Genomic DNA, 26,066 nt, shown 5'->3' on the forward strand with positions numbered 1-26,066 from the left:
TGAAAAAGCGCCGAAAAGCACCAAAAATTTTTTTCGTAAGCCGAAAAAAAAAACGTAACCCGGAACAGTTTTTTCCTATAGAATTTTTTCGTATCCCAGAAATTTCGTAACGCAGTGCTTTCGTATCCCGGGGTACCACTGTATAGCCAATTTTATGAGAGCATAAGGTACACAGGTTGGAGTTGTAGATAGTGAAGATGGAGGGACAGTAATTGAAGAAAGTACTGACAGTGCAAATTGCATTAATGCCAATCATTTGCAAAACTGTTGCTTATAATCAAATATCCTGCCATTAAGTAGCTCAGATTGTATTTTTCATTATTGGTATTATTTAAAACATTTAATGAAGTTATGTATTTGAACAGAATTTAGACATAACTTAGAGGGAAGGAATGAACATCTCTTTAGAAGTTCACACAACACTGATGGAAGAAAAGTCTTTATTGTGTGATCTACGCAGTAAGATTTTGGGACCCATCTGACACAAACCAGTGAAATACTAATTTAGAAAGAGAAAATATTACCTATTTTTCAGTTCCTCAATTTTTTGGCCAAGCTGTTCATGGTCTTTTACCAATCGTTTCAGTTCAGCTTGAGATCGATTATGTGCTGCCTGAACAACAACAAAAAGATTCATGTTAAAAACTAACCACAGTGAGCTTACCGAGAACACTGACACAATTGAAGTAAACTACATTTAATCATGGGACTTTTTAAAGTACACTTTCACACTAGTTCAGACTACACAATAATAATGACAAAAGAACTGAACATCAGAAAAGCTTTGTACAATACAGAAGCCTGTCTAAGACATTACTCTCTCTTTGCACACAGCATTTTAAGACTGAACTTATCATCCACAAACCTCTGCATCATAGTATGCTTTTCTTTTCGCTGTCACATCTGTTTTTAAAGCAGTACATATAGGTTGCAGAGTTTGAGCTTCTTCAGTTATCTTTTCTAGCTTGTCTTGTATAGTTTTCTGTTTTTCTTCTGCTACATTTACACGATCCTGAAAAATAAACAGAAAAATAACACAAATCAGCAAATCTCATTACACCAAGGAATTAACATGAATCTTAAAGGAGGAGAACCCAATCCAAAAAAAGTTTTTTTATGCTGAAATCCCACTAAAATTACTAAAACAAGTTGGTCAAGTTTTTGTTAACTGGAATTACACAAAAGGAAAATAGGATTTAATCTCAAATATACCTTGCTATCCGTACAATCCTCCATTCTAGATTTACTTAAACTGCACTGAAATCTGTATCTGAACCTGACATAAACAGGTCAGCTGTCTAGGACAATGGGTTTTCCAGCCTCAAACTCTCTTTAGATATACAAGGAATCTATCAATGACAGGCAAGCAATATGACAGGCCTCTTGATGCCAGGCCTGGTAAAAACAGCAGAAGTCTGCCCTTCTTCCCATATCTGGTTAAGGATAAGTTAGCCTCTCCTGCTGCTATGTTTCAGACTTTGTCAAAGTGATGCTGATCAGAATTTGCTTGTTTGACCCTGACAGTTGTTTACAAGCAATTGGTCATGTGAATTTGTGATCATTAAAAATCAAACATAAATCTAATGATCACTTGGCCAAATATTTTAGTGTAATAACAAACTATGGACTCCTTTCTACAGAGTGACAAAATCGTTCTTATTCATTAGGTTCTGTGCAACGTAGCTCCAAACTGAGAAGACATCCAGATATTTACTTCTTTGTATCCAAATACCTTATTTTCCTTATGCAAGATACTTGCATTTAGCTACAAACACTCATTGAAATGCATATTTAATACCTGTGCAATCAGGTTCTTCTTCTTGTGGTCTTTTAGAATACGACCTGATAAACTTTGCAGACAGCTGACAAATAAATACTGATAATTAAGAAAAAGCTGTTCTATAGATTAAGGATGTGGTCTGAGTGGGGGAAACCAAATCTAAAAGACTAATCATACAGTTACACTTCTTAAAAGACGGATTATATTGCTTCACTTGAGAATCAAAGCAATTTAAGTTTGGAAGAAGAAAAGTATGTACCTTCCATTCTTTCACTTTCTCAACAAACTTCTCAGTCCTTGCTTCCTGACCATCAATATCATCTCTGATTTTTTTCATGTCATCTTCAGTATCTCTTACCTTAAATATAATACCAAGATCATCACACAGTAAATAATATCAGTACAAAATCAAAATTAAATTACACTGCATTGCTTTAAGTAGTAGATAGTGGAATACAGTGATTACCATTATCCAAGCCGTTTGGTTCTGTAACTCCGTTAACTCATTTTGCATTTCACTCAAAGCAGCAATACTTCTATAGCGTTCCTCTTTCTCCAAAAACTTCTTCCTAAGTTCTTCAAGAAACTTTTTTTACAAAGATGATGAAGAGAAATGGCAGCAAAAGGGATATTATGATACTTTTCAAAGTTTAATAGCAGCAAAACTGTTCAGGAACACTTAATGTCAATTGATATAAGGAAGTAGCAATACAAGCTGTAACAATATGTTAATAAAAATGAATGCATCCAATAAAAAAGCATTTGGCCCAATTCATATGTTAAAAGTCATAGTTTTAAAAAGGAGCTGTTCATTCCTCATTTCATCTCTTGTTCTTCCCTCACTTCCTATGACAATCAATCTGGCTAGTACAGAGCCCTTAAAACAGTTTTCTAGTATGGCTATCACAAGAAACTGTAGCTTAAGAAACCAGCTAACCATCACTAAAGCTGGGTGTGTAAAGTGTAAAGGAAATGGACAATAATGAAAGAGCATGTGCACACAGAGATTATTTCCAAACACAATAAAACATGATCTAACATTACTGATTTTACAATGAATTGGGCTTTAATTTTTTGTAAAAAAATGCACCTGAATTAACTGAATTTTAACTTTCTAGTATATTAAGATTACAAATTACATGAAAATGTTTCATACCTCCCCTCCTTGTTCAACCTGATCACTTGTTCTAGATTTGGTTGTCACTATGTATGAATAAGCTTCTTTCATCTGTTCCAGCTGTGTTGCTTTCATAAAGAACTATTTCAAGAAACATCAAGTTCATGTGTTAAATCTTCTTTCAAAATTAAGGGCACAATCATTTTAGTTGTTGTTCAGTAAAACCCCACTTTCTTTACCAACACCCAAACTCAAAATGTGCAGGTAGGTTCACAAAGCAGCAGCACGGGACTCTCCCAGGAATTCTGCACATGATTCCTAGATCGCCCATCTAGCCCTTTACTATTCCACTACTTGAAAATTGGGTATGGATTGCCTTCACAAACTTCCTGCTTCTCATACTGGTCTGTCATGCTTCCTCTGCACAAGAATAAATGACATGTTATAAGTACAGACTCTACTATATAGTACTTTTGATTACCTTGTATTTATCAATTTCATTTTTAGACTGCAAGAATTGTTTGCTCATTTCCTGGGTAAGGACAGACACGGGATTATCTACCTGCAAGGACAACAATATATATATCATATATTTAGTGTATATATATTAAAAAGTAGCCAAAACACATAACAAACTATAAGAAGTGTAAGTTATCAAACCTGAAAAGTTTGCTGGTACACCCTGTCTAACTACTCTCACCTGACTCCTCTGACAAGTAGGGATGGCTAAACAAATTATCCGCCAATCCATCATTTATTTTTGTTGTTAACTGCCTTCGATTCGATCTCAACTCATGGCGACCCTGTGGATAAGACACCTCCAAAACTCCCTGTCCTCCACTGTTCTGCTTAGTTCCTGCAAATTCATACCCGTGACCTCCTTAATAGAGCCCATCCATCTAGCATGTGGTCTTCCTTTGTTTCTACTTCCCTCCACTTTTCTCAGCATTATTGTTTCTTCTAATAAGTCCTCTCTTCTCATGATGTGTCCAAAATACGACAGCCTAAGTTTTGTTCATTTTGGCTTGCAGGGAGATTTCTGGCTTGATCTGCTCTAGGACCCATTTGTTTGTCTTTTTGGTCATCCACAGAATTCCCAGCACTCTTCTCCAGCACCACATCTCAAATGAATTTATTTTCTTCCTATCTTCTTTCTTAACCGTCCAGCTCTCACATCCATACATGGTAATAGGGAATACAATGGCTTGTATGATTCTGACTTTTGTGCTGAACTAGTTGTATATCTTTGCATTTTAGAATCTTATGTATCTAGTTCTTTCATAGCTACCGTCCCCATTCTTAATCTTCTGATTTCCTGACAGCAGTCTCTGTTTCTATCAATGTTTGATCCCAGGTATAAGGATTCTTCTACTATTTCTATTTCTTCACTGCCTAGGTTGAAAATGTGTAGATTTTCCGTGGTCATTATTTTTGTTTTCTTTATGTTCAACAGTAAGCTTGCCTTTTCATTTTCTTCCTTGATCTTTCTCGGTAGTTGTTCCAGGTCTATGAGATTATCTGCTAGTACTATGATGTCATCTGCCTATTTCATATTCCTTCCTACTATTTTCATTCCTTCTGCTTCTGTGTCCAAGCCTGCTTTTCTTATAATATATTCTGCCTACAAGCTGAACAGGTAGGGTGATAAGATGCAATCTTGTCTGACCCCTTTGCCAACTGGGAACCATTCTGTTTTCCCATGTTCTGTTCTGTTCTGAGTACAGATTCCTCAACAGGACTATCAGATATGTTGGCATTCCCATGTCTTTAAGGGTGCTGCACAGCCTTTCATGATCTATGCAATCAAAGGCTTTAATATACTCTATAAAGCACATAATTTGTTTGTTTCATGCTGATCTTCTTTTGGAATTTCTTGTTGTACTTCATTAGCCATCGTAAGTTTGCAATGTACAGTGGACCCTTGTCATACGCTGGGGTTTGGTTCCAAGATCCCCCGTGTATAACAAAATCCGTGTATGCTCAAGTCCCATTAAGTATAATGACATAGCAAAATGGTATCCCTAATAAAAAATGGAACATCAAGGTAAATTTATACTTTTTTTTAACATTTTCAAACTGTGTATGCTTGAATCCGTGTATAAAAAATCCGTGTATAAGAAGGGCCGACTGTAGTCCTGGATGCCACTTCCTTTCCTGAAACCTGTCTGAACCTCTGGGATTTCTCTCTCCTTGTATGGTGGGAGTCTATGCTGCAAAATTCTGAGCATAATTTTGCTTGTGTGGGAGATTAGTGCTATGGTCCTATTGGCGGGTTATAAACTGCTGCTTTGAGGCGGTCTGCCGCCGCCGCCATTTGCTCCGTGCGGAAGCCGCAGCAGCCACACCGCGCGGCTCCCACACGGACCGAAAAAGAAGCTCCAAAATGGAGCTTCTTTAAGCGGCGCCTCTGTGACGTCACGAGGCTCCAGGGACGCATTCGCAACGTCACAGACGCTGCGACACGTTCGGATGCACAGCGTCCGATACGTAAAGATGGCGCCAGCCGTGTGGAACGGCCGGTGCCATATTGTATTAGAGCCAGGGGCGTCTAGAAGAGACGCCCCTTTTTAAAAATGGGACGTCCTGCGGACGTCCCCAATGGCAGTTTGTAACCCGCCATAGTTGCTGCAGTGTTTGTGTCTTCTTTTTTGTGGATGGGAATGTATATTGATCGTTTCCAATTTGTTGGCCATCATTTGGTTTTCCATATCTGTTGACATATATTGGGTAGCACTACAGTTGACTGTCAATGTGGACTGCAGCAGTTCAACTGGAGAAACCAAGTAGCAATAATCAAAAACAGTAAGCGATGGCACCCTGAGAACCCTGGCTTATGGTATATCCAAACAAGCTAAACATTTGAATGTCCAGTTACTTGAGATTTAGAAATTATTCTCCACACTCGTAGCAGATACCAATGTTCTGACAATTTTAAAGTGCCTCAAATTTAATTGTCATTCATCAATTATATCCCATCTTTGAATTAGTAATTAGTACAATACAGAGTTTGTAAAACTGTATTGTCTTCTTTCACTGCTGTATGTTACTTTAAGTCTTTTAAGAGGCATTCACAACCAACTTCTGAATCAGCGGTCACAAGATTTCTAATTGGTGGGTAGGTTGTGGCAGTTATCTATTGTTTGTTTTAATTCAAATGTAAAGTCCACATAACCACACGCTACAATTCAAAAAGCTAAACAGTGCCCACTCCTTTTGTAAGGTATGACATGAAAAGATGTTTTGAGGAGTTGTAATGGAGATGCAGTTCAAGGTTCAGAAGACCTACTAACTGCATGCTCTCTCTAAGTGGATATAGGCTCTTAAGCAATAGATATCAAGTCCTTATTTGCTATTGTTGAAAACTATTTCTACACAGACTGCACTATGCTGAATTACCTGGATGTTGAAATGATCCAGGATTGCAGTAAGTTCCTCCTTCTTTGTAGAAACCATGACACCTGAACATATGAAATAATAATAAACTAGAATCAGAGTTAAAGTTACATTGGCGCAGCACAGAGTGCCAAAAAGAGGCACCAGGGAGGCACCTCTTCTTGCTCCGCAGCAACGCCATAGCAACCAAATTGCACAGCGCTGCTGAGCAGCAAGAAAGGACACTGCATGGCTGGCACAGCATCGCTGCGCGCACCATCTTCATGGTGCAGCACAGCTGCAGCGCGCCCATGATGTGCTAGGGTTGGGGCATGTACACGCCCCCGCCCTGCCCCTGAGCAACCCTAGCACATCATGGGCATGCTGCAAACGGCCCATCTGTACCGGGCCATTATATCTTTAATGTTGAACGGGTTCTTCACACTTTGCCCCATGAAGACAAAGCTGAGCTTTCACAAGTGTTCTGTTGCCAAAAGTACTATCTGCGAGGTCTGAGATTTTAGTCCCGTTGTTTCTGCTCTCACCTGACTCCTCTGATATCAGTTTAACATAAAATTACACTTTCTTCTACTAAATTCAGGTGGGATGTGCTGATAATTTTGAAAGCAAAACAGCCCAACAGAAAGCAAAAGGTAAGTAAATCTACATACTTAGGTGAGTGGAGATTCGCCTAAGTGTATTTTAAAAAGAAATCTACAACCAGCCAGAGAGAAAAACTCCAGTAACTATGCATACATGAAAGAGTAGAGAATAAATACAAAAGTGAGGACTCAGTTCAGACCAGCTGCACCTCCCACATTTAGACTACTGGAGCAAATTAGTGTGCTGGCTCTTGGTTATTTGTGTAGGGAGAAGGAGGCAAGAGGCAGGAAAAGATGTAGCCAAACCTTGGTCTGGTCCAGAATTTCAATGTTTTCAAACAGTATTTTATGCCCATGATGGTTTGTAACATGTTCTGCTACTGCTCAAACACTGCAGACTGTGCCAGCCAGAAAAATCAGCAGAAATTCTGGACCAGGCCAACCCGTACCATGTCAGGATGCACAGGGATGCAATTGAAATCCACAAACACCTGGACAATTTCAACAGGGAAGAGGAAACCCTTAAAGTAAACAAGGTTTGGCTACCACTCCTGAAAAATAGCAAGATCAAGACTTAACAAATGCAAACAAGAAATCTTCCAGCAGACAATGAGCACTAATCAAGCAGACACTAATCTTTTGTTGACCCTCCTACCCTGAGGCCTGCCATTAACAACGGAACAATACACATGCAAATTACTCCTGCCTTTCTAGGTCACACAATATATATACCCAACTCCTTTCCAGGCAAGTATTCTCTGAAGATACCAGCCACAGATGCTGGCGAAATGTCAGGAAGAAAATCTTCTAGAACATGGCCACATAGCCCGAAAAACCCACAAAACTGCTGGAAAAGAAGTTAGAAAACTGGAAAGAGGAACTTCAGATGAGATTAGACAGATGTGAATTTGGAAAACAGACATGAAGGAAAACAACCCAGAAAAACTTCACAGGAGGAAGGCAAAGAGGAAAAAAGGAAGGGCAGGGTGGGCAGAAAAAGTAAAAAGTAGCTTCTTTGTCAAATGTTTTGTTAACTGAGGTATGCCTGTATTTTTAAAATGAAAGTAATCTATCACCAAACCTGTACTGCTTTTCAGTTTGTAACTCCGATGTCCTTCCGAGGATATGTGCTGATTTACAATGATAGAACTGCCATAATGTTCTGGTTTAAATGCATCTTCACCTCTGTTTTGGAGAGTGATTGTAATATCTGCAGAACTAGAGCACATTATAAAATACAAAAAGAAATGTGTACACACATGTTCTGTGCCTGTGTGAAGTCTATTTTGAGAAGAATTTTGGAGGGAGCCCACTGAATCACATGCTTAAGGGACACAGTTTTACTCCTCAGCCAGAAGCAAGCTAAACAATGCAATCCCACACATCTATGCAAAAGATCCACTCAGTTCCAGGTAAGTGGATAGAGAACTGCAGTCTAAATTGAACTGAAGTCCTAGACTTTATCGTGGAAATGCTGCCGAAATGGGGAGGAGTGTACCTTGCATCATACCTGCAAGATATGGTACCTGTAAGGTATTGTCAAGGTAGGAAGGAGCATATCATCCATCATACTTACAATGTGGACAAACTGTATTTTCTGACAAGACTTTAAAAAGGGTTGGGAAACATGTGCTCCTCTCAATGTTGTTAGGCTGCAACTCCCTACTAGCTAGAAAAGCAAGTAGTGAGAAATTACAAAAGCTGCAGTCCAACTACATCTGGAAGGCCATAACTCCACTTTTGCCCTAGAGAAAGCAAGAAACAGGGCTTGTGAAAATTTTATTTTAAGACAACTCTTCAATTTAATTAGGTTGGTGAACATTGATCTGAAAGAGAAACTCTATCATATCAAGAAAAGAAGAAGTAAGGCAAGAAATTAATTTAAAAACAACCAAAATATCCTGAAATAGTGAGCTCATTTTTAAATTCTTTTAAAGTCTTAATCTGTCTAGATATGATAAACTGACAGGGGAAGGCAGCATAATTTAGAAGCATAGGCGCATTATAGACGGGCCTAAGCGGCGCTGTTGTTGCGCCGTGAATACGCGCGAAGGGCGGCGCTTCCGGATGAGCCTTGCCCCTCGCGCGTATTCCGTACGTCAAGATGGCGGCGCCCTATATGGATGGGCGCGGCCATCTTGACGTAACGGACACTGTGCGTCCGGACGTCCAAACCCGGAAGAGACGTCGCTAGCGCACGCTTTGGCACTTGCGACGTCTCTTCCGGGTTGCCGGAAGGAGCGCGATTTTCACGCTCCTTTTTTACAGCGCGGGGGAGTCGTGCGGTTTGGCAGCAGCGGCTTCCCTGCGCTGCAACCGGCAGTGGCCCAAGACCGCCCCTTTTGGACGGTCTGTAACGGGCCATAGTTAGGCAACTTCTGGAGGCTGGGGACCATACTGGCACACTCTGCACCCACATGTTGCACTTTCCCTAAAGCTGCTGAATGTATCACTTCAGCTGCAACAAAAATGTGCTTCCTCCATTCTATATCAAAATCCATGAGTGGCTGGTGCGTGGGGTTGGGCAAATGAATATTGCTTCTGCCAAGATTTTGAGTATTATAGGCCCAATACATACCTTATTGAAGGTCTGGAGTGGCAACGGCATTTTTTTCCTCCACAGGGAAGCCGCAGCCGCCAAACCACATGGCTTCCCTGCGGAGGAAATAGAACCCACAAAAAGCGGGTTCTTTTTCTGCCGTGCCAGTTACGTCAGAATGCGCCAATGGCGCACTCATGATGTAACTAGTGCAACACAACATGCGGACACTATGAGTCCGTTACGTGATAATGGCGATGCCTGTGTACACGGGGCGCTATTATGCTGCCGCCAGTATGTGCTAGGGTTAGGGACCGTGCAGTTGGTGTGTGGTCCCGTAACCCTAGCATGGCGCAAGCATGGCGCTTTAGAGCTGTCTCTACCTTGCCATAGTCTCATTCTCCCCAGCACACTGACTTCTAAAAGAAGTGTATGATTTTGGATATGAGCAGAAAGTTCCACCCCATCTCTTGCTCTTGCCCAGTCAGCTCCAAGACAGGATATTTATCTACCTCTGACCATCTTTCACAAAACATTTCAAGGATGAGCCTCGATTAGTCATTATGGCTTTTCCTCCAAGGCCAACAATAAGGGCAGTGAGCACAGCGCTTTTCCCACCTGAAAAAAGTGAACAAAGTCTTAACATTCTGAAACTATTTTAAACTCAGTTGTACTTCTCTTGAATTTGTTTAAGCTTCTTACAAAGCTACAAGGCTTGCAACTGCCTAAATGAAAGAATAATAAATAACTCTAAGATCAACACATTTTCCCATGGGGAACCAAGTTGGTGGTTGTTATAAGTTCCTATGAAGTTAATTTTACTTTCTCCTTCAAAGTTTGTTGCATAAGATATGGCCAAAATTCTGCATTTTTTACAGCAATATAACTTATTACCAGAAATTAAAAGTGTGTATTGTGCATGCATTTGAAATATACGATAATGATATCATCAGCTGAAAAATAAAAACAGATTACTTTTAACTACGATTCTTCAAGTGCTCATCTGTGCATCCACACATATGACTTTCCATCCTGGTACAAAATCTCATTCAGAAAGTGCTAGAGGTGAAATTTTGGAAGGCAGCACCATCCCATTCTAAACATCTACGGTAAATGTATTTCCTCCACAAAGCAGCAATGATGACAAGGGGATGATCACATGGAAAGACTATTTTTGAGCCTGTACAGACCGGCCAAAATAAAGCTGCTTCAGGTCACTTTGGAGGTATGCTGTTTAAATGATGCATGTGTTCTAAGAGGCCAGAAGCCGCGCCAAAGCCATGCTCCAGTTCTAAGGACTGGAGTGCAGCTTTTGGCCTCTTAAGATGTGTGTGTCATTTAAAAAGTATACCTCCAAAGTGACCCAAAGCAGCTTTATTTTGTCCTGTCTGTATGGACCCATTGTTAAGTTACTGACAATTCGTGTATCTCATAGGTGAGGGTGGTCGTGGTGGCAACCCAATGGGAAAAAATCACCACAATGGCATATGCTCACCTTTTCTGCACAAGAGATAAAGGGCATTGCAGATTGTCTACAAAGGAGCAGGAGGTAGAGTTAGCCCCAAACTCTCAGCTAAAAAACATTTTGAATGAGGTTTCAACTTATATTTGATGGACTGAAACCATGATGATGAAGAAACTGTTGTTGGCCTGGGATTCCCCCCCCCCTCCCCTCAAACATACCAGTGAGCTTTCTTCACATCTACCCCAATAGCTGAGGCTATGAGAAGGCTCTAACCTAAGCAATAAAGAAATTTGTTCTATAGGTAGCTATAGGAAAATAATGGGAGCCACAGCTTGTCCTTTGCTCAGGTCTGTAAGGAAAACATTGCCTTCCCAGTAAAATGAGCTTTGAACCCCAGCATACTAATGCAAAAGGAGCCATGTATGAGTTGAGATTAATCCGCAAACTACCCTGTCTGCTGTACAGCAGAAGAAATAAAAAGCCATGTGGCAGATGTTTGCACGAACCTGAGACACTTTCTGCATGAGCCATTGAGCAGCGGCGGATAATTGCCAGGTCAGAGAGGGGTGGGCTCTGGAGGGCTGCTCCTCATTTCTATCTCCCCATCCCCCCCCCAAAAAAAAAACTTTGGGTGACAATTTTATTTTGTGTCACCTTAGAATCATATAGAGTTGGAAGAGATCACAAGGGCCATCCAGTCCAACCCCCTGCCATGCAGGAAATCTAAATCAAAGCATCCACTGTTGAACAGCCCTTACTCTCAGGAAGTTCCTCCTAATGTTGAGATGGAATCTCTTTTCCTGTAGCTTGCACCCATTGTTCCAGGTCCTAGTCTCTAGAGCAGCAGAAAACAAGCTTGCACCCTCCTCAATATGACATCCCTTCAAATATTTGAACAGGGCTATCATATCACTTCTTAAAATTCTCTTCTCCAGACTAAACATTCCCAGCTCCCTGAATCTTTCCTCATAGGGCATGGTTTCCAGACCCTTCACCATTATAGTCACCCTCCTTTGGACATGCTCTCGTTTCTCAATGTCCTTGAAAATACCCATTAGCACACACAGACATGCTTATAGTCCCTGGATGTTGCTACTGGCCTTTTTGATGCATTGGGGCATTTCACTCTCCTTTATCTAAATTTTAATATTGTTCCACATAAAAGTGACTGAAGTGATATATATACCAATGAATACACAAGCAACATGTTAGGGCAAGAATGCAAGGCTGATCCTATGATCTTGCTTATAATGAATGAAAACTTACTTCCATTGTTTCCAACCAAAAAATTGACATTGGATCCAAACTCAAAGGGGCCCAGCATGGAATGGCACATGAAGTTCCTTAGTTTGATACTTTCAATTATTCCAACGTCTCCTGAGGCCTACAGAAGCATTATAAAAATATGGCAATTATATTTTTCAGTACTAAAAATGTTATCCTTTATCTTTTGTACACATGATAGAAAAGTCAGGCTGTCTCACACTGATGCAGTTGAAAATGACTATAAATTGACAACAAACTTTTAGGTGGTTGCAGGATTTTTTACTAACAGAAAAGCTTGCACAACTACCAGAATATGTTTGAAAGTAATGTAGGCGTGTTTATATTATACAGTGGAAAGGATGAATTCATGAAACTAATGAGATAACTTCTGCCAGTCATTTAGCACACCAGGCACAAAGAGAAGTATCACATTTTCTGAAAAATCATTCCATTATGTCATTTGTTAATTAAATAAAATATTTCATCCCCCACCTTATATCATAAAATCACTGTCCCTGATTCTTATATACCACTACCAACGAGCCTACACAGACCAAATGTGACATCCACTGCCTTCACACCTGGGAGGCAAGCCACCAGGCCATTCAACACAAACACAACACTGTTCCTAATAAAATAACAGCTAATGACTGGAAGTAACTCAACCCTGCCTAAGGAATTATTGCCTTCTTTGTAGGAACAATATTGTTCTTTCATGAGAACATTCTTTGTGATAGCAGAGAAACTATGATCCTAGAATACTACCATCATATATGTGAAGCTTTTTTTCCCCAAATATCTTTCTGCCTCTTGCTCTTCTAGCTTAACTAGTCACCCCTAACTCATGGATCTGAGATCTGTGATGTCAAAAATCTACGGAGGGGGCAACCTCAACTATTTTCAATGGGGCGGGTGCCTGGCGCACACACACAGAGAGCACACCCCATTCAAGCCTATGGGGCTTGAATATGTGCAAGCCTCCATTTTCATGGGAGGGGGTCCAGAATGGGTCCCCTATCAAAACAGAGCTAACTGTACTTTGAATTTAACACTCCTGTAAAAGCTTATTTCACCAAGAACAGATCCACAACTTTAGTTAATTAGGGATATAAACATGAAAATACACTGGACACTTCCCAAACCTTTGCTGACTCTTTATGTTGTTGTTGTTAACGGCCCTTGAGTGGGCCCGGACTCAGGCAACCCTGTGGATGAGACATCTCCAAAAACCCGTCCTCCACTGCTCTACTTAGGTCCTGTAGAATCAGGCCCATGACCTCCCTGATTGAGTTTATCCATTTGGGGTGTGATCTTCCTCTTTTTCTACTGCCTCCTACCTTCCCTAGCATTGTCTTTTCTGCCTTCTTATGATGTGGCCAAAGTACAACAGACTCAGTTTCTTCATCCAGGGACAGTTCAGGCTTGATCTATTCAAGGACCAATTTGTTTGTCTTTTTGACTGTCCGTGGTGTCTTCAGCACTCTTCTCCAGGACCACATCTCAAATGAATTTTCTTTTTAGATGCTTTTTTCACTGTCCAGCTCACACACTTGTTTATTGTGATGAAGAATACAGTGACTTGAATGACCCTAACTTTAGTGCTCTTTGTATATTTTCTGCATAAAAGTTGATCTGGCCCTAGCTCACCTTTCCCTTCAAATGACAGTGGCATAATATCTTATCTTGCAGGAAAATACAGAGAAAAAATCTGAAATTCTAGACAAGACATGAGCCCCACCATAAACCTACAAAATGATGTGGACCCTGTAACAATACAGGGTATATCCAAAACTTTGCTAATATAAAACTAAGGCTTTTTGTATCTGAAAATTGGCAAATAGCTAAATATTGCAATTTTACATACTAAATAATTTATGAATGAAAGATTTTGTGTTGCTGTAAAATTTATCGGGATTTAAAGAGGAAAAAAAGATCAGATACCTAGGAATCTGGCTGACAAAGGATAACTTGAAATTGTATGATAATAATTACTGTAAGGTTTGGAATAATATAAAGGAGAATCTCAGGAGATGGAATTTGCTTAATTTATCATTATTAGGCAGAATTGCGGCCATAAAAATGGCAGTCTTGCCAAAATTAATGTTCTTATTCCAAAATCTCCCGATAGTTATAAATGAAAAAAATCTTTAAGGAATGGGACAGTGAATTAAAGAAATTTATCTGGAGGGGGCAGAGACCCAGAATAAATTGGATGGTCCTAAAAGACGAAAGGGCAAGAGGTGGTTATGGGTTGCCTCACCTAAAGGTTTATTATTGGGCATGTTCTTTAATATGGTTACAGACATGGATTAAATTAGAGGATTATGCATTATTAGACCTAGAAGGGGTGCAATTGAGGTTTGGATGGCATGCATATTTATGCTATGGAAAATTGGACAAAAATCGAGATTTTAATAACCATCCAATTAGAAAATCATTATTAGAGACCTGGAAAAAGATTTATAAATTATTTTATTTTCATTTACCATTGTGGACCTCCCCCCAAGAAGCTTTTTTTGGTAGATGGCACATACAAAAAAGATGGCTGACATATAAAAATTTGCTAGAGGCAGATACGCAAGGAGTGCGCAAAATAAAGCAAAAGGATACCTTGGGGGAAGGGGGCTTCGAACTAACGTGGTTCAATTATATTCAGTTAAGTCAAAGAGCAAAAACAGACATTAAGACAGTGGGGATAGAAAAAGATCTAAATGAGTTAGACAAGATCCTGTGGCAACCAGACAAACATAAGATTGCAAAACTTTATAAGCTAATTTTGAACAGAGTCTTAGAACATAACACAATAAAGGACTACATGATCAAATGGTCCAAGGATCTAGGGTCTGTAATAAACTATGATGAATGGCAAAAGACATGGTTGAGAACAAATAAATTCACAGTGGGTCAGAGTTTGAAGGAGAACCATCTAAAAATAATGAACAGATGGTATACTACACCATGGAAGCTGAAAAAAATGTATAAGTCTAGTGAAGGGCTATGCTGGAAATGTAATCAACAAAAAGGGACATTGTACCATATGTGGTGGGGATGTACAGAAATAAAGAAATTTTGGAAGACTATACACGATTCTCTACAAAAGATCTTAGGTTTCAACTTCCAAATGGACCCCAAACTATATCTTCTCAACATAACTACAGCACTGAATAAGGAGGAAGCTAAGTTTTGGAAAATTACCCTGTATCTTGTTACTGCAGCCAGGGTAGAAATAGCTAGACTCTGGAAAGTTAAGGAGATCCCCTCGTGGGAAAGTTGGATGCTTAAGGTAAATGAGTACAGGGAGCTGGACAGAATGACCTGTATGGTACAAAACCGAGATGGAAAGAAGAGAAGAGAGATATGGGAAAAAGTGTTGGAAAATATGGGAGGGGAATGGGATATTAATGTTTCATTAATCAATATCTGAAACAGATTTAAAGTGGCATTTGAGACCACATTGTCTTCTTAAGGTAAATAGAGAATCCAGAATCCCCTAATATGTATCTCCTTTTTATCTTTCTTTCCCTTATGGATAGTGCAATCCAGAAATTTGAAGAAAAGAATCGACAAGTTTTACTTTCCCTTCGATTTCATGTGGTATCACAGGAATGCCTTTTTTATATTAGGAGGTTTATCTTCTAGAGGAGAATATGAAGGATTAGGATTGGTAAAAGGAAATGTGTGGTAAACGCTCTTCTAAATAGAAAGTGCAGGATAACTCTACGTGGTAAACAATGAGGTTAGAAGCAGAACATCACTTTCTATTGCACAAAGAGATCAATAAATCATATTAAGCAAAAGGAAAAATTGTCAATAAGTGAGGATTGGATATTTGTTATCAATGAGAAGTTTGGTTTGTGTTTTTTTTACTTTAATGATGAACAGAGAGTTACGACACTTCAAATAATGAGGTAAAATAAACAAAAGGTAACGGGAGAACCTCTAGGAAGATAGAGAAAAAAAAGAGTAGGAAGTCAGTGTTGACTCTTTGGAACTAAGTCCATACAAACTTCTGTTTTATTGTAGGAGGCATTATGGAAGTATTATATTGTAAGATTTATAAGTATGGAAATTGAAACATGTTCTTTTAATACAAAATGTATTCTTTTATTTGAAAACTGTTAATAAAGATTAATTAAAAAAATAAAAATAAAATTAGGTTAGGTTTCTTTGAACATAAGTAATGCATACAAGGGGGTATCCAAAAGTTTTAATTATCATAAAGAAGTTATAGAGATATTTACATGAAACTTTTTGTGCATAATCAGTGTCATTGTCATGCATACTTGTGCAAATATCAAATGTCTGTATAAAGTAGTTTTCTTTCCACAGGCTATAGAAGACATCAACCTGCATGATGAACAAAACGTTGTGGCATGATCAGCAAAGGCATCTGTCTCCTGGCTGACAATGCACCTGTCCATACGGCCCAAGCATCCGTTTTCGCCACCCACCGGTTAGGCTATGAACTTTTGCAGCATCCACCTTATTTGCCAGATCTTGCACCAAGCGACTTCTTCCACTTTCCCGTGATGAAGAAACCACTTCGTGGTCAGCGATTTGATGACAGAGAAGATCATTTTCGAAGTGGAACAATGGTTTTTGAGCAAAGCGGAGGACTTCTACAAAGAGGGCTTGAAACAGGTGAAGAAACGCTGGCAAAAATGTGTGACTCTGCAGGGAGACTACGTGGAGAAGAACTAACTTTGACCATTGCAAGTGACTATTGTATGTTTTTTATTTCATGATGATAATTAAAACTTTTGGATACCCCCTCGTACATTCCAATTTCTCCCAAAATTTCAATTGGTTTTGTGTGTGTGTGTGTGTGTGAGGGAAAAATATTCCCAGAGGCTTGAAAATTTCTGGACATTCTATGTTTCTAGAGCAAAATAGAGTAGACTAACTGATGCAACCACTGAATGTTAAGTAAACACTTATGTACATCTCACTGCATTACTGGACCTACACTAAACAGGACTAACAATTAGATATTAGCCTGTTTTAAAACTAAAAATTGAGTTCCTGCACTGTACTACAGTTTGCTTATAAGATTTAAAGCCTTAAATGGGTTTACACTGAGCTTGAAACAAAGCTGTTTGGTAACACTGAAAGTTATCTAATTATAGATCGACTTATGACTGCATAATGTTGAAGTGTACCACGTTCGTATTGTCAGAAGAGGAGCAGAGATGTAGCTGTGTTATCAGGATCACTATGCAAGCAGAGCCAGCAACATGGCTATGACATGTGTCCCAATGCACAATGGAACATCTTCTGTGGTACCCTGTTGTACATCATTGCAATTCACTAGCATGGTTGCATACTTTATCAGTGATAAAGCTTCATCATGAAGTTATACACTGTAGCCCTAATACAGGATCTTGGCCTTTGTTTATAAGCTGATTTTGACACAACTTAGGCTTGCATAACAGTCCTTGCAGAACTACGGATTAGTTTTATTTCCTTTTCAGAACTGAGTTTAAGTCTAGGCTTCTGGGAAGACTTCAAAACCACAGTATAGGAGGGGGGAAAATACAGCAGGAATTGCCCTCCAATTACTGCCTTACAACTCCCATCAAACATAGCTGGACAAGTGCAGTTTCAGTTCAACAACATCTGACCCTTTTCTACCTAATAAAATACCTACAGGATTAGTCTACAAGGATTCAATTCCTAACACTTAATGATCATGGTTAACTTATTTTAACATTGGCTAATGATCAATAAATTAAACAAATGGGGAAGGCTTACTTTGAAATGCATAAAGATGTAACACTTTCTTACTGGGATTTCCCCCTTTTCTTATACAATTATAATTAATTACATTTTTTTTCTTTCTAGGATAATTGTAAAAATAATGTTGCAGCACTTATAACTTACCATCTGTGAGTTAATACTGGTATCGCTCTGAAGCTGTGACAATTCTTCTTCATTAGGATCATCGTCAGAATCCTCTCCAAATTCTTGTCTTGATCTTTTGCTGGATGCTGGTGTTGAAAAGCTTCCTTCTTTCCTTTTTGCCATAACTACTAATGAATCAGATCAAACTAAAAAAAGAGGGAAAATCTCATTCAGTGCACACTTGAATGGTGAAACCATGTTTTAAGTCCTAGCCATTTCAATGTGATAAATGTAAGCATATGCTAAATAATTCAAAGGACCGGTTAAGATTTATCAAGTCCTTTATTGCTCAGGTTCAAGCTATCTGAAGGACCTCTCGTATGACACCCACATCAAGGTTTTGAGATCTAGAAATTCCTAGAGGTGTTCTCTCATGTAAAAAAAAAAATAGTATTTTTTTTTAATTTGCGGTTTTTCCAACCCCAGCAAATGTGGAGGGTCCACCGTATTGGAAAGACCATATCAATTTATATAAACCAGAGTATACATTGAGGTCTGCAGGGGAGAGCTTTCTCACAATCCCACAGTTGGTGAGGATGCAGATGAAAGCCTTCTTTGCGGCTGCTCCCAGGCCATGAAAATCCCTTCCATGAGGGACCAGATGGCCCTTCCACCTGTCTTACTGCTGATAGGTGAAGATATCTTTATTTAGGCAGGCTTTTGAAATTTATCTATGAAGTTGCAATGTGTGAACTGCTGTGATTGTGTGTGTGAGAATCTTTTTATTGAATCTGTGTTTTAAATATGTTTTAGGTGTTTTAGTCCTTTAGCTGTTTCAATCATGCTTTTTAATAATGTTTAATTCCTTTTTAACTTTTGTAAATTTAATATTTTAATTGGATTTTTTTAAAAATTATTGTAAAGCCACCTTGAATCCCATTCTGGGAGAAAAGCAGACTAACATTGCAATAAATAAAATAATACGTATTATAGTCTATTTCTGATTTAGTAAGGGAATTAGGTCAAGCACCACGCAACTGAATCCACCAATAAACACATCCAGCTGTCCAGTGTAAGTGTTACCTTGCGATGAGTTTTCTGAAATGAGTGAACTGGAAAAAAATTTCACTGCTCTCAATAATGTGATGAATGTAGGGATGCTTGATTTAAATCTCATATTCAAACACCTTCAAAGCTTTATATGAAAATTATTTTATTGGGATATTTGTAATAAATTAAAGTGAACAGCATATACTTTTCTTTAACAAAAAATGAAGATACTAGTTACCCCTCAACAAAAGAGCAGTATAACTGATAATATAAGGCCTGATACAGACAAGCCAAATTAAAGCTGCGTCAAGTCACTTTGGCGGTATGCTGTTTAAATGATACATGTGTCCTAAGAGTCCAGAAGCCGCACCAAAGCCACATTCCAGTCCTAAGGACTGGAGTGCAGCTTTGGTGCAGCTTCCAGACTCTTAGGACACATGCATCATTGAAACACCATACCTCCAAAGTGACCTGAGGCAGCTTGATTTTGGCCTGTCTGTATAGGACCTAAGATACCAAGTACTGCCCTCTTTCAGTATTTGTGCTTAAAAATAGTGTTCTTGCAGGTGTAGTCATTTTCTCAGTCTGCACAACTTATCAGTTCCATTTCAAGCTGGAAAAGATCTGATTCAGTACTACTAATTGAACATTCTGTTTCACTACACAGCAGATGTGGTTCTGTGGAGACAGGGAGTTTGTAATGTCTTGGCTACTTGTAGTTGTGATTGAGAAGCAGGAGATTTTGAGAAATAGAAACAAGCCCAATAGTGCATTCATTTATTAGTCTCTTCTTCTGAGTGCTAAGGTTTGTCAATCCTACATTTAGACCCACATAATTGATTGCAATAGTCTAGTTAACTGTGAATAAATGTATGTGTGGGTGGAAAAGTTTCCATGGAAAAATCTGGAATTTTCTCTGGAAATCTTTCCATGACATACCAGATCCAAAAGGAGTTAAAGTTAGAAGAGAGAGATAAGTGATAGAAGACCAAGGGTTGGAAACGTGAGGCCTGCGTGATTTTAAATTGCTTTCTGTTCTAATGTCATATTCAAAGGTAGCTGTGCTGCCTATGCAACAAAATAAAACATAATCCACAAAAGAGTGATGTCTTTAATGGACAACCAATAAGTAAGAACTAGGACTTAACCCTTGGAGGTTTCTGCCTCCAACAACGGTAAAAATTTTAAAAGAAACTTTTAAAAGAAAGCTTTTAAAGAATGGTCTGGGGTGTTATATTGTTTTAATATATTTTACACATTTTTATCTTTTTAAAGTTTGCAATACTTTAGCTTGGAATCTGTTTTAATTATTGTACTAATTCAATTTGGTTTTAATGTACTATTTTTGTATGGTTTTGTTTTTAATGTAAGCCGCCCTGGGAGAATGGCGGGGGATAAATAAATATAATAATAATAATAATAATAATACTTCTTTAGAATTATAATTAGCTGAGTTTAACTTTTACAGCACCTAAAAATGCGATTTTCTTACCCTCTTTTAAAACTCCCCTTACTTTTCTAAGGGGTTTTCTTCTTAGAGCAACTTCAATAATTGCAAGAAGTAAAAGAAAACAAAAGGGCTTAGGAACAGCAATGAACTGTAAAGAAGATGACATCTAATAAACAGTAAACAAAATATGTTTACAGTGGTGCCCCGGGTTACGAAAATAATTCGTTCCGCCGCCGCTTTCGTAACCCGAAAGGCTTCATAAGCCGAAAAAGCCATAGGCGCTAATGGGGAAAAGCCGCGATTTGGTGTGAAATAGCGCCGAAAAGCACCAAAAAAATTTTCGTAACCCGAAAAAACATTCGTAACCCAGAACAGTTTTTTTAAATAGATTTTTTTCGTAACCCGGAAATTTCATAAGGCGGCGCATTCGTATCCCGGGGTACCACTGTACTTTTGAAGAGCATGAGAACTCCCATGTATCAGCAAAACAACAGATAAACAGATGACTCATTGTTCCTGCACTGACTTTAATACAAACGAATTTAATTGCTTTGGAAAGAGGCTAAGGCATGCTTCCCTGTTTCAGGAGGCCTTGGGGGCAATAAAGAGTGTGAAAGGATGGTTGGGTTTGCCAGCTATGATGCAGGTACCTTGAAACCAGGACCAAAGGCAGTTTACATCCAATTAGAAATGAGGACCAACTAAAAACTATTCGTACAATTTCTTTTTTTAAAAAAATGCTGTTTAAAAACGCAAGCATCGTAACAGTGTAAAACAGGAATGAAACATGTGTGTTATGTGCTGCCCGTGGTTTCTGTACCAAAGACAACGCAGTTCCCTTTCTTCTGCATGTGGGCATACTCACAAATAAGCATCAAGGCTTTTGTTGAAGGACCAAAACATGCCAAACAGCTACTGGGCAGCAGCAGTTGTGACACCGGTGGAGAATCTCTCAGAGGCAACGGTAGCGCTGCTAACGCTTGTTAATACTCTGCAGGAGGAGTCGCAGTAAGCCTCATTTCAATGTCTTTACAATGAAAACCCTATGATGAGACAATCTGAAATGAAACAAAGACAGTGCAAAATAATAATAATAATAATAATAACAACAACAACGAAATTCCCAGGTCAGGAGGCACTGAACAAACTATTGTGGTACAAGAAGTATGTACAGTGGATACATGTTGGTCTCAACACAGTCCCTTCCTGTCCGACCAGCAGTTGACAATGCACTCCAGTCCACCTATCAGAGTCTGCCACCACTTTATTGCCTTTCATGGTCAGAACCCACAAGAGAGTGGGTTTAGGACTCTCCACACATTACTACTACCTCAGTAGCTGTGGCTTAATCTGCTCACAGTTCAGCCAAACCAGCACAATAAATCCAAAGCCTGAGGCTGCTGGCGAGCACATGTTCCTAATCTTACTCATATTCTGCTGTTTAGAAGCCTCCCAGGCCAGAAGCCAGGCAGACCTTGCTGCTTTTTTAGGCCTTCTCTCAGAATCATCTAGAAGGCTATCACTCCCATTTTATCACAGAGGGCTGCACAACACACTATAGGAATGTGGGATTTGAGAAGCATGAATCGGCAAAGCTAGATGTCATATAAAGCAAGAAAAGGAACATATAAACATTACAATACTTGGGGGGGATGAGCTAAAGGGGACAGGAATGAGATATTTTGAATCAGATGATTAAAATCAGATGATTAAACAGTATTTTACTCAGGAAAATCCAAGAAGAAATGGGGAGGCATTAATAGCAAGGAGAGATGTAGCAAGAGCAGCCAAAAGAATGTAATGCAAAGTCTGACTGAATCGTGTGAACAAGACCTCTGGGAAAACCTATCACTATGATAGAAGTTTATGCTGCAATTACAGAGGTAGAAGAAGAAGAAATTGAACAATTCTGTGCTGGAGACTAGGAGGAAATTGATCAAAAATTCTTGTTAATCGTAGGGGACTGGAATACAAAAATGGGAAAGGGAGCAGAATCAGGGATTTTAAAAGGAAAATTTGGCCTAGGTTCAAGAAACCAAGCAGGAAATTGAGGGCCCAAACAGACAGGACAAAACAAAGCTGCTTCAGGTCACTTTGGAGGTATGCTGCTTAAATGATGCATGCGTCCTAAGAGGCTGAAAGCCGCGCCAAAGCCACACTCCACGCCTAAGGACTGGAAGACAGCTTTGGCACAGCTTCTGGCCTCTTAAGATGCATGTGTCATTTAAACAGCATACCTCCAAAGGGACCCAAGCGGCTTTGTTTTGGCCTGTCTGTTCAGGTCCTGACTGACAGAATTTTGTTCGCCCAAAACACATTCTTCAAAGAAGCATTTGTATACATGGACACCACATGATGGCCAATACAGAAATCAAACAGACCACATAACTGGAAGCAGAAGACAGAGAGGCTCCATGGCCTTTGCAAAAACAAGGCCAGGAGCAGTTTGTGGCACAGATTTAGAACTAGTAACAGTAGAAGTTAGAGCGAAGCTGAAGAAGAACATAAACCAGGGCAGGGAATAGTCATGATTTGGGGGGTTATTCCTTGTCTCACTATGGAGTACATTATATTTTCTTAATGTTACTCCTACTTCTATAAATACCTCTTACTCCTACACCCCACCACTGAGGAAAAGCCCCGGTTGCCTTGCAAGGCTGGTGTGTGTATGTGTTTCTAAGTGTGTCTCTCCTTGCCTCCCAGTACCTTCTCCAGTGCAATATAATAAAAAATCATTTTGTTATTTCCATATACAATATAATAACAGGAATAAGGAGTGACAAATATCTTTTGTTATTCCTTATTCCTACTCCTATAAAAACCTCTTACTTCTTTACTCCTTACTACTACTACTCCCCAGCCCTGCACTGGGCAACCAAGGCCAAAGCCTTAGCTGCTCATCCAGGTCTTCTCTCAACCTTCTCCTCAGCACCATTTTCTAGAAGAGCGATCCCCAAACTGTACTCTTTAAGAGATGTTGGACTTCATCTCCCAGAAGCCTCAGCCACATTGGCCAACAGTCTGGGATTCTGAGAGTCCAAAACCTCTTAAAGGGCACAGTTTGGGGCCCACTCTTCTAGAAGGTTCTTCCTTCTCCTTCTGGTCTTCTATTCACCAGTGATATAAACTCTCCTTGCAAGCTAAACCTAACATACACATAAATTCAACCCTTTGTCATCTGAGAGAAGGCGCTGATAAATGGAGGAACCCCATTTATCACCATCTCTTACATTTTCCCCCTCCACTTTTCAGGGCCTTGGCCTCCTTTTAGGCTGGGGATGACAGGAACTGAATCCAGTTCCATTTCTGGAGGGCCACAGGTTCTTTCTTGACCTCCGTCTCAGATCCAAAACACACTGCAGAAGCAACCCAGTTTGAGGCTGCTTTAACTGCCCAGGTTCAGTGCTAGAGGATTCTGAGAACTGTGGTGTTTGTCAGGGACACTGAGCCTTCTCTGTTGGTGCCGCAATAAGCTACAATTCCCAGGATTCCCGAGCACGGAGCCAGGGCAGTTAAAGCGGCCTCAAACTGGGTTATTTCGGCAGCGTGGACGCTTGTAAGTTTCTCGTTCATGGGGTCAAAAGCAATCTGCAAAAGTAGACGTTAATAAGAACAAATAATAACAATGATAATAAATATTATATAATATATATAATATATAAAATAAATTTTATATATATTAAAATATACAGTATATTATTATTATATAATACTTAATATATATAGTAACATGTAATATATATATATATATAAAACATTAAGATTATATAATATATGATATATAATATTAATATTATTATATAATATATATCTTAGTTATTATAATGTATAATATGTCTATCTATCTATATAAACTAATATATATAATATTAACATAATATACAATATTATTAGTACATAATATATGTATATATAAAATATCTACTATTACAATATATATATATTATATAATATTAAAGATATAAAATTAACATTATTATAATATATATTATATATAATTATTATTTATTATTACTATAATATCTATAATATATATAATAATATATATCTAATAATATATTTTATAAATGTATTATTACTATATATCCATATAATATATTATTAATATTATTAAATAATATATCTATATATTATTATTAAATATATCTATATATTATTAACATTATTAAATAATATATCTATAATATATAACATAACATTGTAATATAATATATATGTGTGTTTTCTATACATATTAGATATTATATTATAGATATATATGTGTGTGTGCTTTATATATATATTATAGATATATATGTGTGTTTATATATATATATATATATATATTAGATATTATGTTATAGATATATATATGTGTTATATATATATATATATATATATATATATTTAGATAATATAATATTATTGATATATATATATGTTTTATATATATATATATATATATTATAATATTATAGATATATATGTGTGTGTGTTTTATATATATATATATATATATATATATTAGATATTATAATATTATAGATATTATATATAATATCTATGTAAAATAACTATTAATATTTACTATTGTTGTTGTTGCTGTTGTTGTTATTCCTATGCTGCACCCACAAAGGGCCACAAATCTGATCCCTGAGGGAGGGAGGGAGGGAGGGAGGGAGGGAGAAGCAGAAGCTACCCAGTCTCTCCCAGTGCCTTCCTTCCTTCTTCCCTAGTTGTTCCAACCTCCTCCTCCTCCTCCTCCTCCTCATAAATATACTCATAATAACCGAAAGCGAAACCATAGGGGCAGAAGTTGCGGAGGAGGAGGAGGAGGAAGAAGAACGGGACCCTGGGTTAGGAGACTTTTATTTTGTAAACAATACCTGCAAAGGGTCAGCGCGAGCTCCAGGCGCTAGTGGAGCCTCCTCCTCCTCCTCGCGCCAGCCCAGGCAGCAACAGAAACCAAAACCTCGGCGCCCGCCAATAACAAGCCACAGAACAACACTCACTCACCACCGGCCTCCCATCGTCTGAGCGCGCGCTTTCTTCTTCCAGCCCCAACCAGCCACTGCGCATGCGCAGCTCTCGATCCCGCGATGCCCCTTGGTTCTTGGTTCCCTCCCACATTTCCTGACTCTGAGGTTGTTTTGTGAATGAATACAGTACAAACAAACAAACACTGCAGCCAGCAATAATAATAATAATAACAACAACAACAACAACCCAGTTTGGAGACTGCTTCAACTGTCTTGGCTCAATGCTAGGCAATCCCCTAGAGACTGTAGTTTTGTCAGACATTGAGTCTTCTCTCTGGCTGCCTCCACACTGGGGAAATAACCCGGTTTGGCATCGCTTTAACTGCCCTGGCTGAAGGCTATGGAATTCTGGGAGTTGGAGTTTGTTGTGGGCCCAGAGCGGAGGCCCACAACAAATTCCAACTCCCAGAATTCCATAGCCTTCAGCCAGAGACAGAGTTAAAGCAGGGCCAAACCGGGTTATTTCCCCAGTGTGGATGCAACCCCAGTCAGAGAGAGAGTCAGCTCTGGTGCAACAATAAACTATAAGTCCTAGGATTCCCTAGCACGAGCCAGGGCAGCTAAAG

At 38.8% G+C, this 26,066-nt stretch overlaps 1 protein-coding gene across 5 annotated transcripts in view; it reads right to left on the bottom strand.

The window, feature by feature from the left end:
* SMC6 (structural maintenance of chromosomes 6) overlaps nt 1-25,534 on the bottom strand; it is a 59,471-nt gene extending 33,937 nt beyond the window's left edge. The window contains exons 1-13 of one of the 5 annotated variants that reach the window (XR_006104444.1): nt 25,478-25,534; nt 21,348-21,540; nt 18,022-18,188; nt 12,142-12,259; nt 9,923-10,028; nt 7,953-8,089; nt 6,294-6,355; nt 3,379-3,459; nt 2,937-3,038; nt 2,247-2,366; nt 2,040-2,138; nt 866-1,012; nt 525-613 (exon numbers count right to left, since the gene is read on the bottom strand). Coding sequence is in view for 4 of the 5 variants with exons in the window: in XM_042472152.1 (XP_042328086.1) it covers nt 525-613; nt 866-1,012; nt 2,040-2,138; nt 2,247-2,366; nt 2,937-3,038; nt 3,379-3,459; nt 6,294-6,355; nt 7,953-8,089; nt 9,923-10,028; nt 12,142-12,259; nt 18,022-18,165 (1,205 nt within the window). In the remaining variant the exon portion in view is untranslated. Of the gene's footprint in view, nt 1-524; nt 614-865; nt 1,013-2,039; nt 2,139-2,246; nt 2,367-2,936; nt 3,039-3,378; nt 3,460-6,293; nt 6,356-7,952; nt 8,090-9,922; nt 10,029-12,141; nt 12,260-18,021; nt 18,189-21,347; nt 21,541-25,049; nt 25,130-25,347 lie in introns of those variants that run through there. The other 4 variants (XM_042472152.1, XM_042472170.1, XM_042472161.1 and 1 more) reach the window with 4 other exon arrangements.
* Nucleotides 25,535-26,066: the final 532 nt, after the last annotated feature.

This window comes from Sceloporus undulatus, chromosome 1, assembly GCF_019175285.1.
Source record: "Sceloporus undulatus isolate JIND9_A2432 ecotype Alabama chromosome 1, SceUnd_v1.1, whole genome shotgun sequence".
In the NCBI taxonomy this organism is placed as follows: Eukaryota; Metazoa; Chordata; class Lepidosauria; order Squamata; family Phrynosomatidae; genus Sceloporus; species Sceloporus undulatus.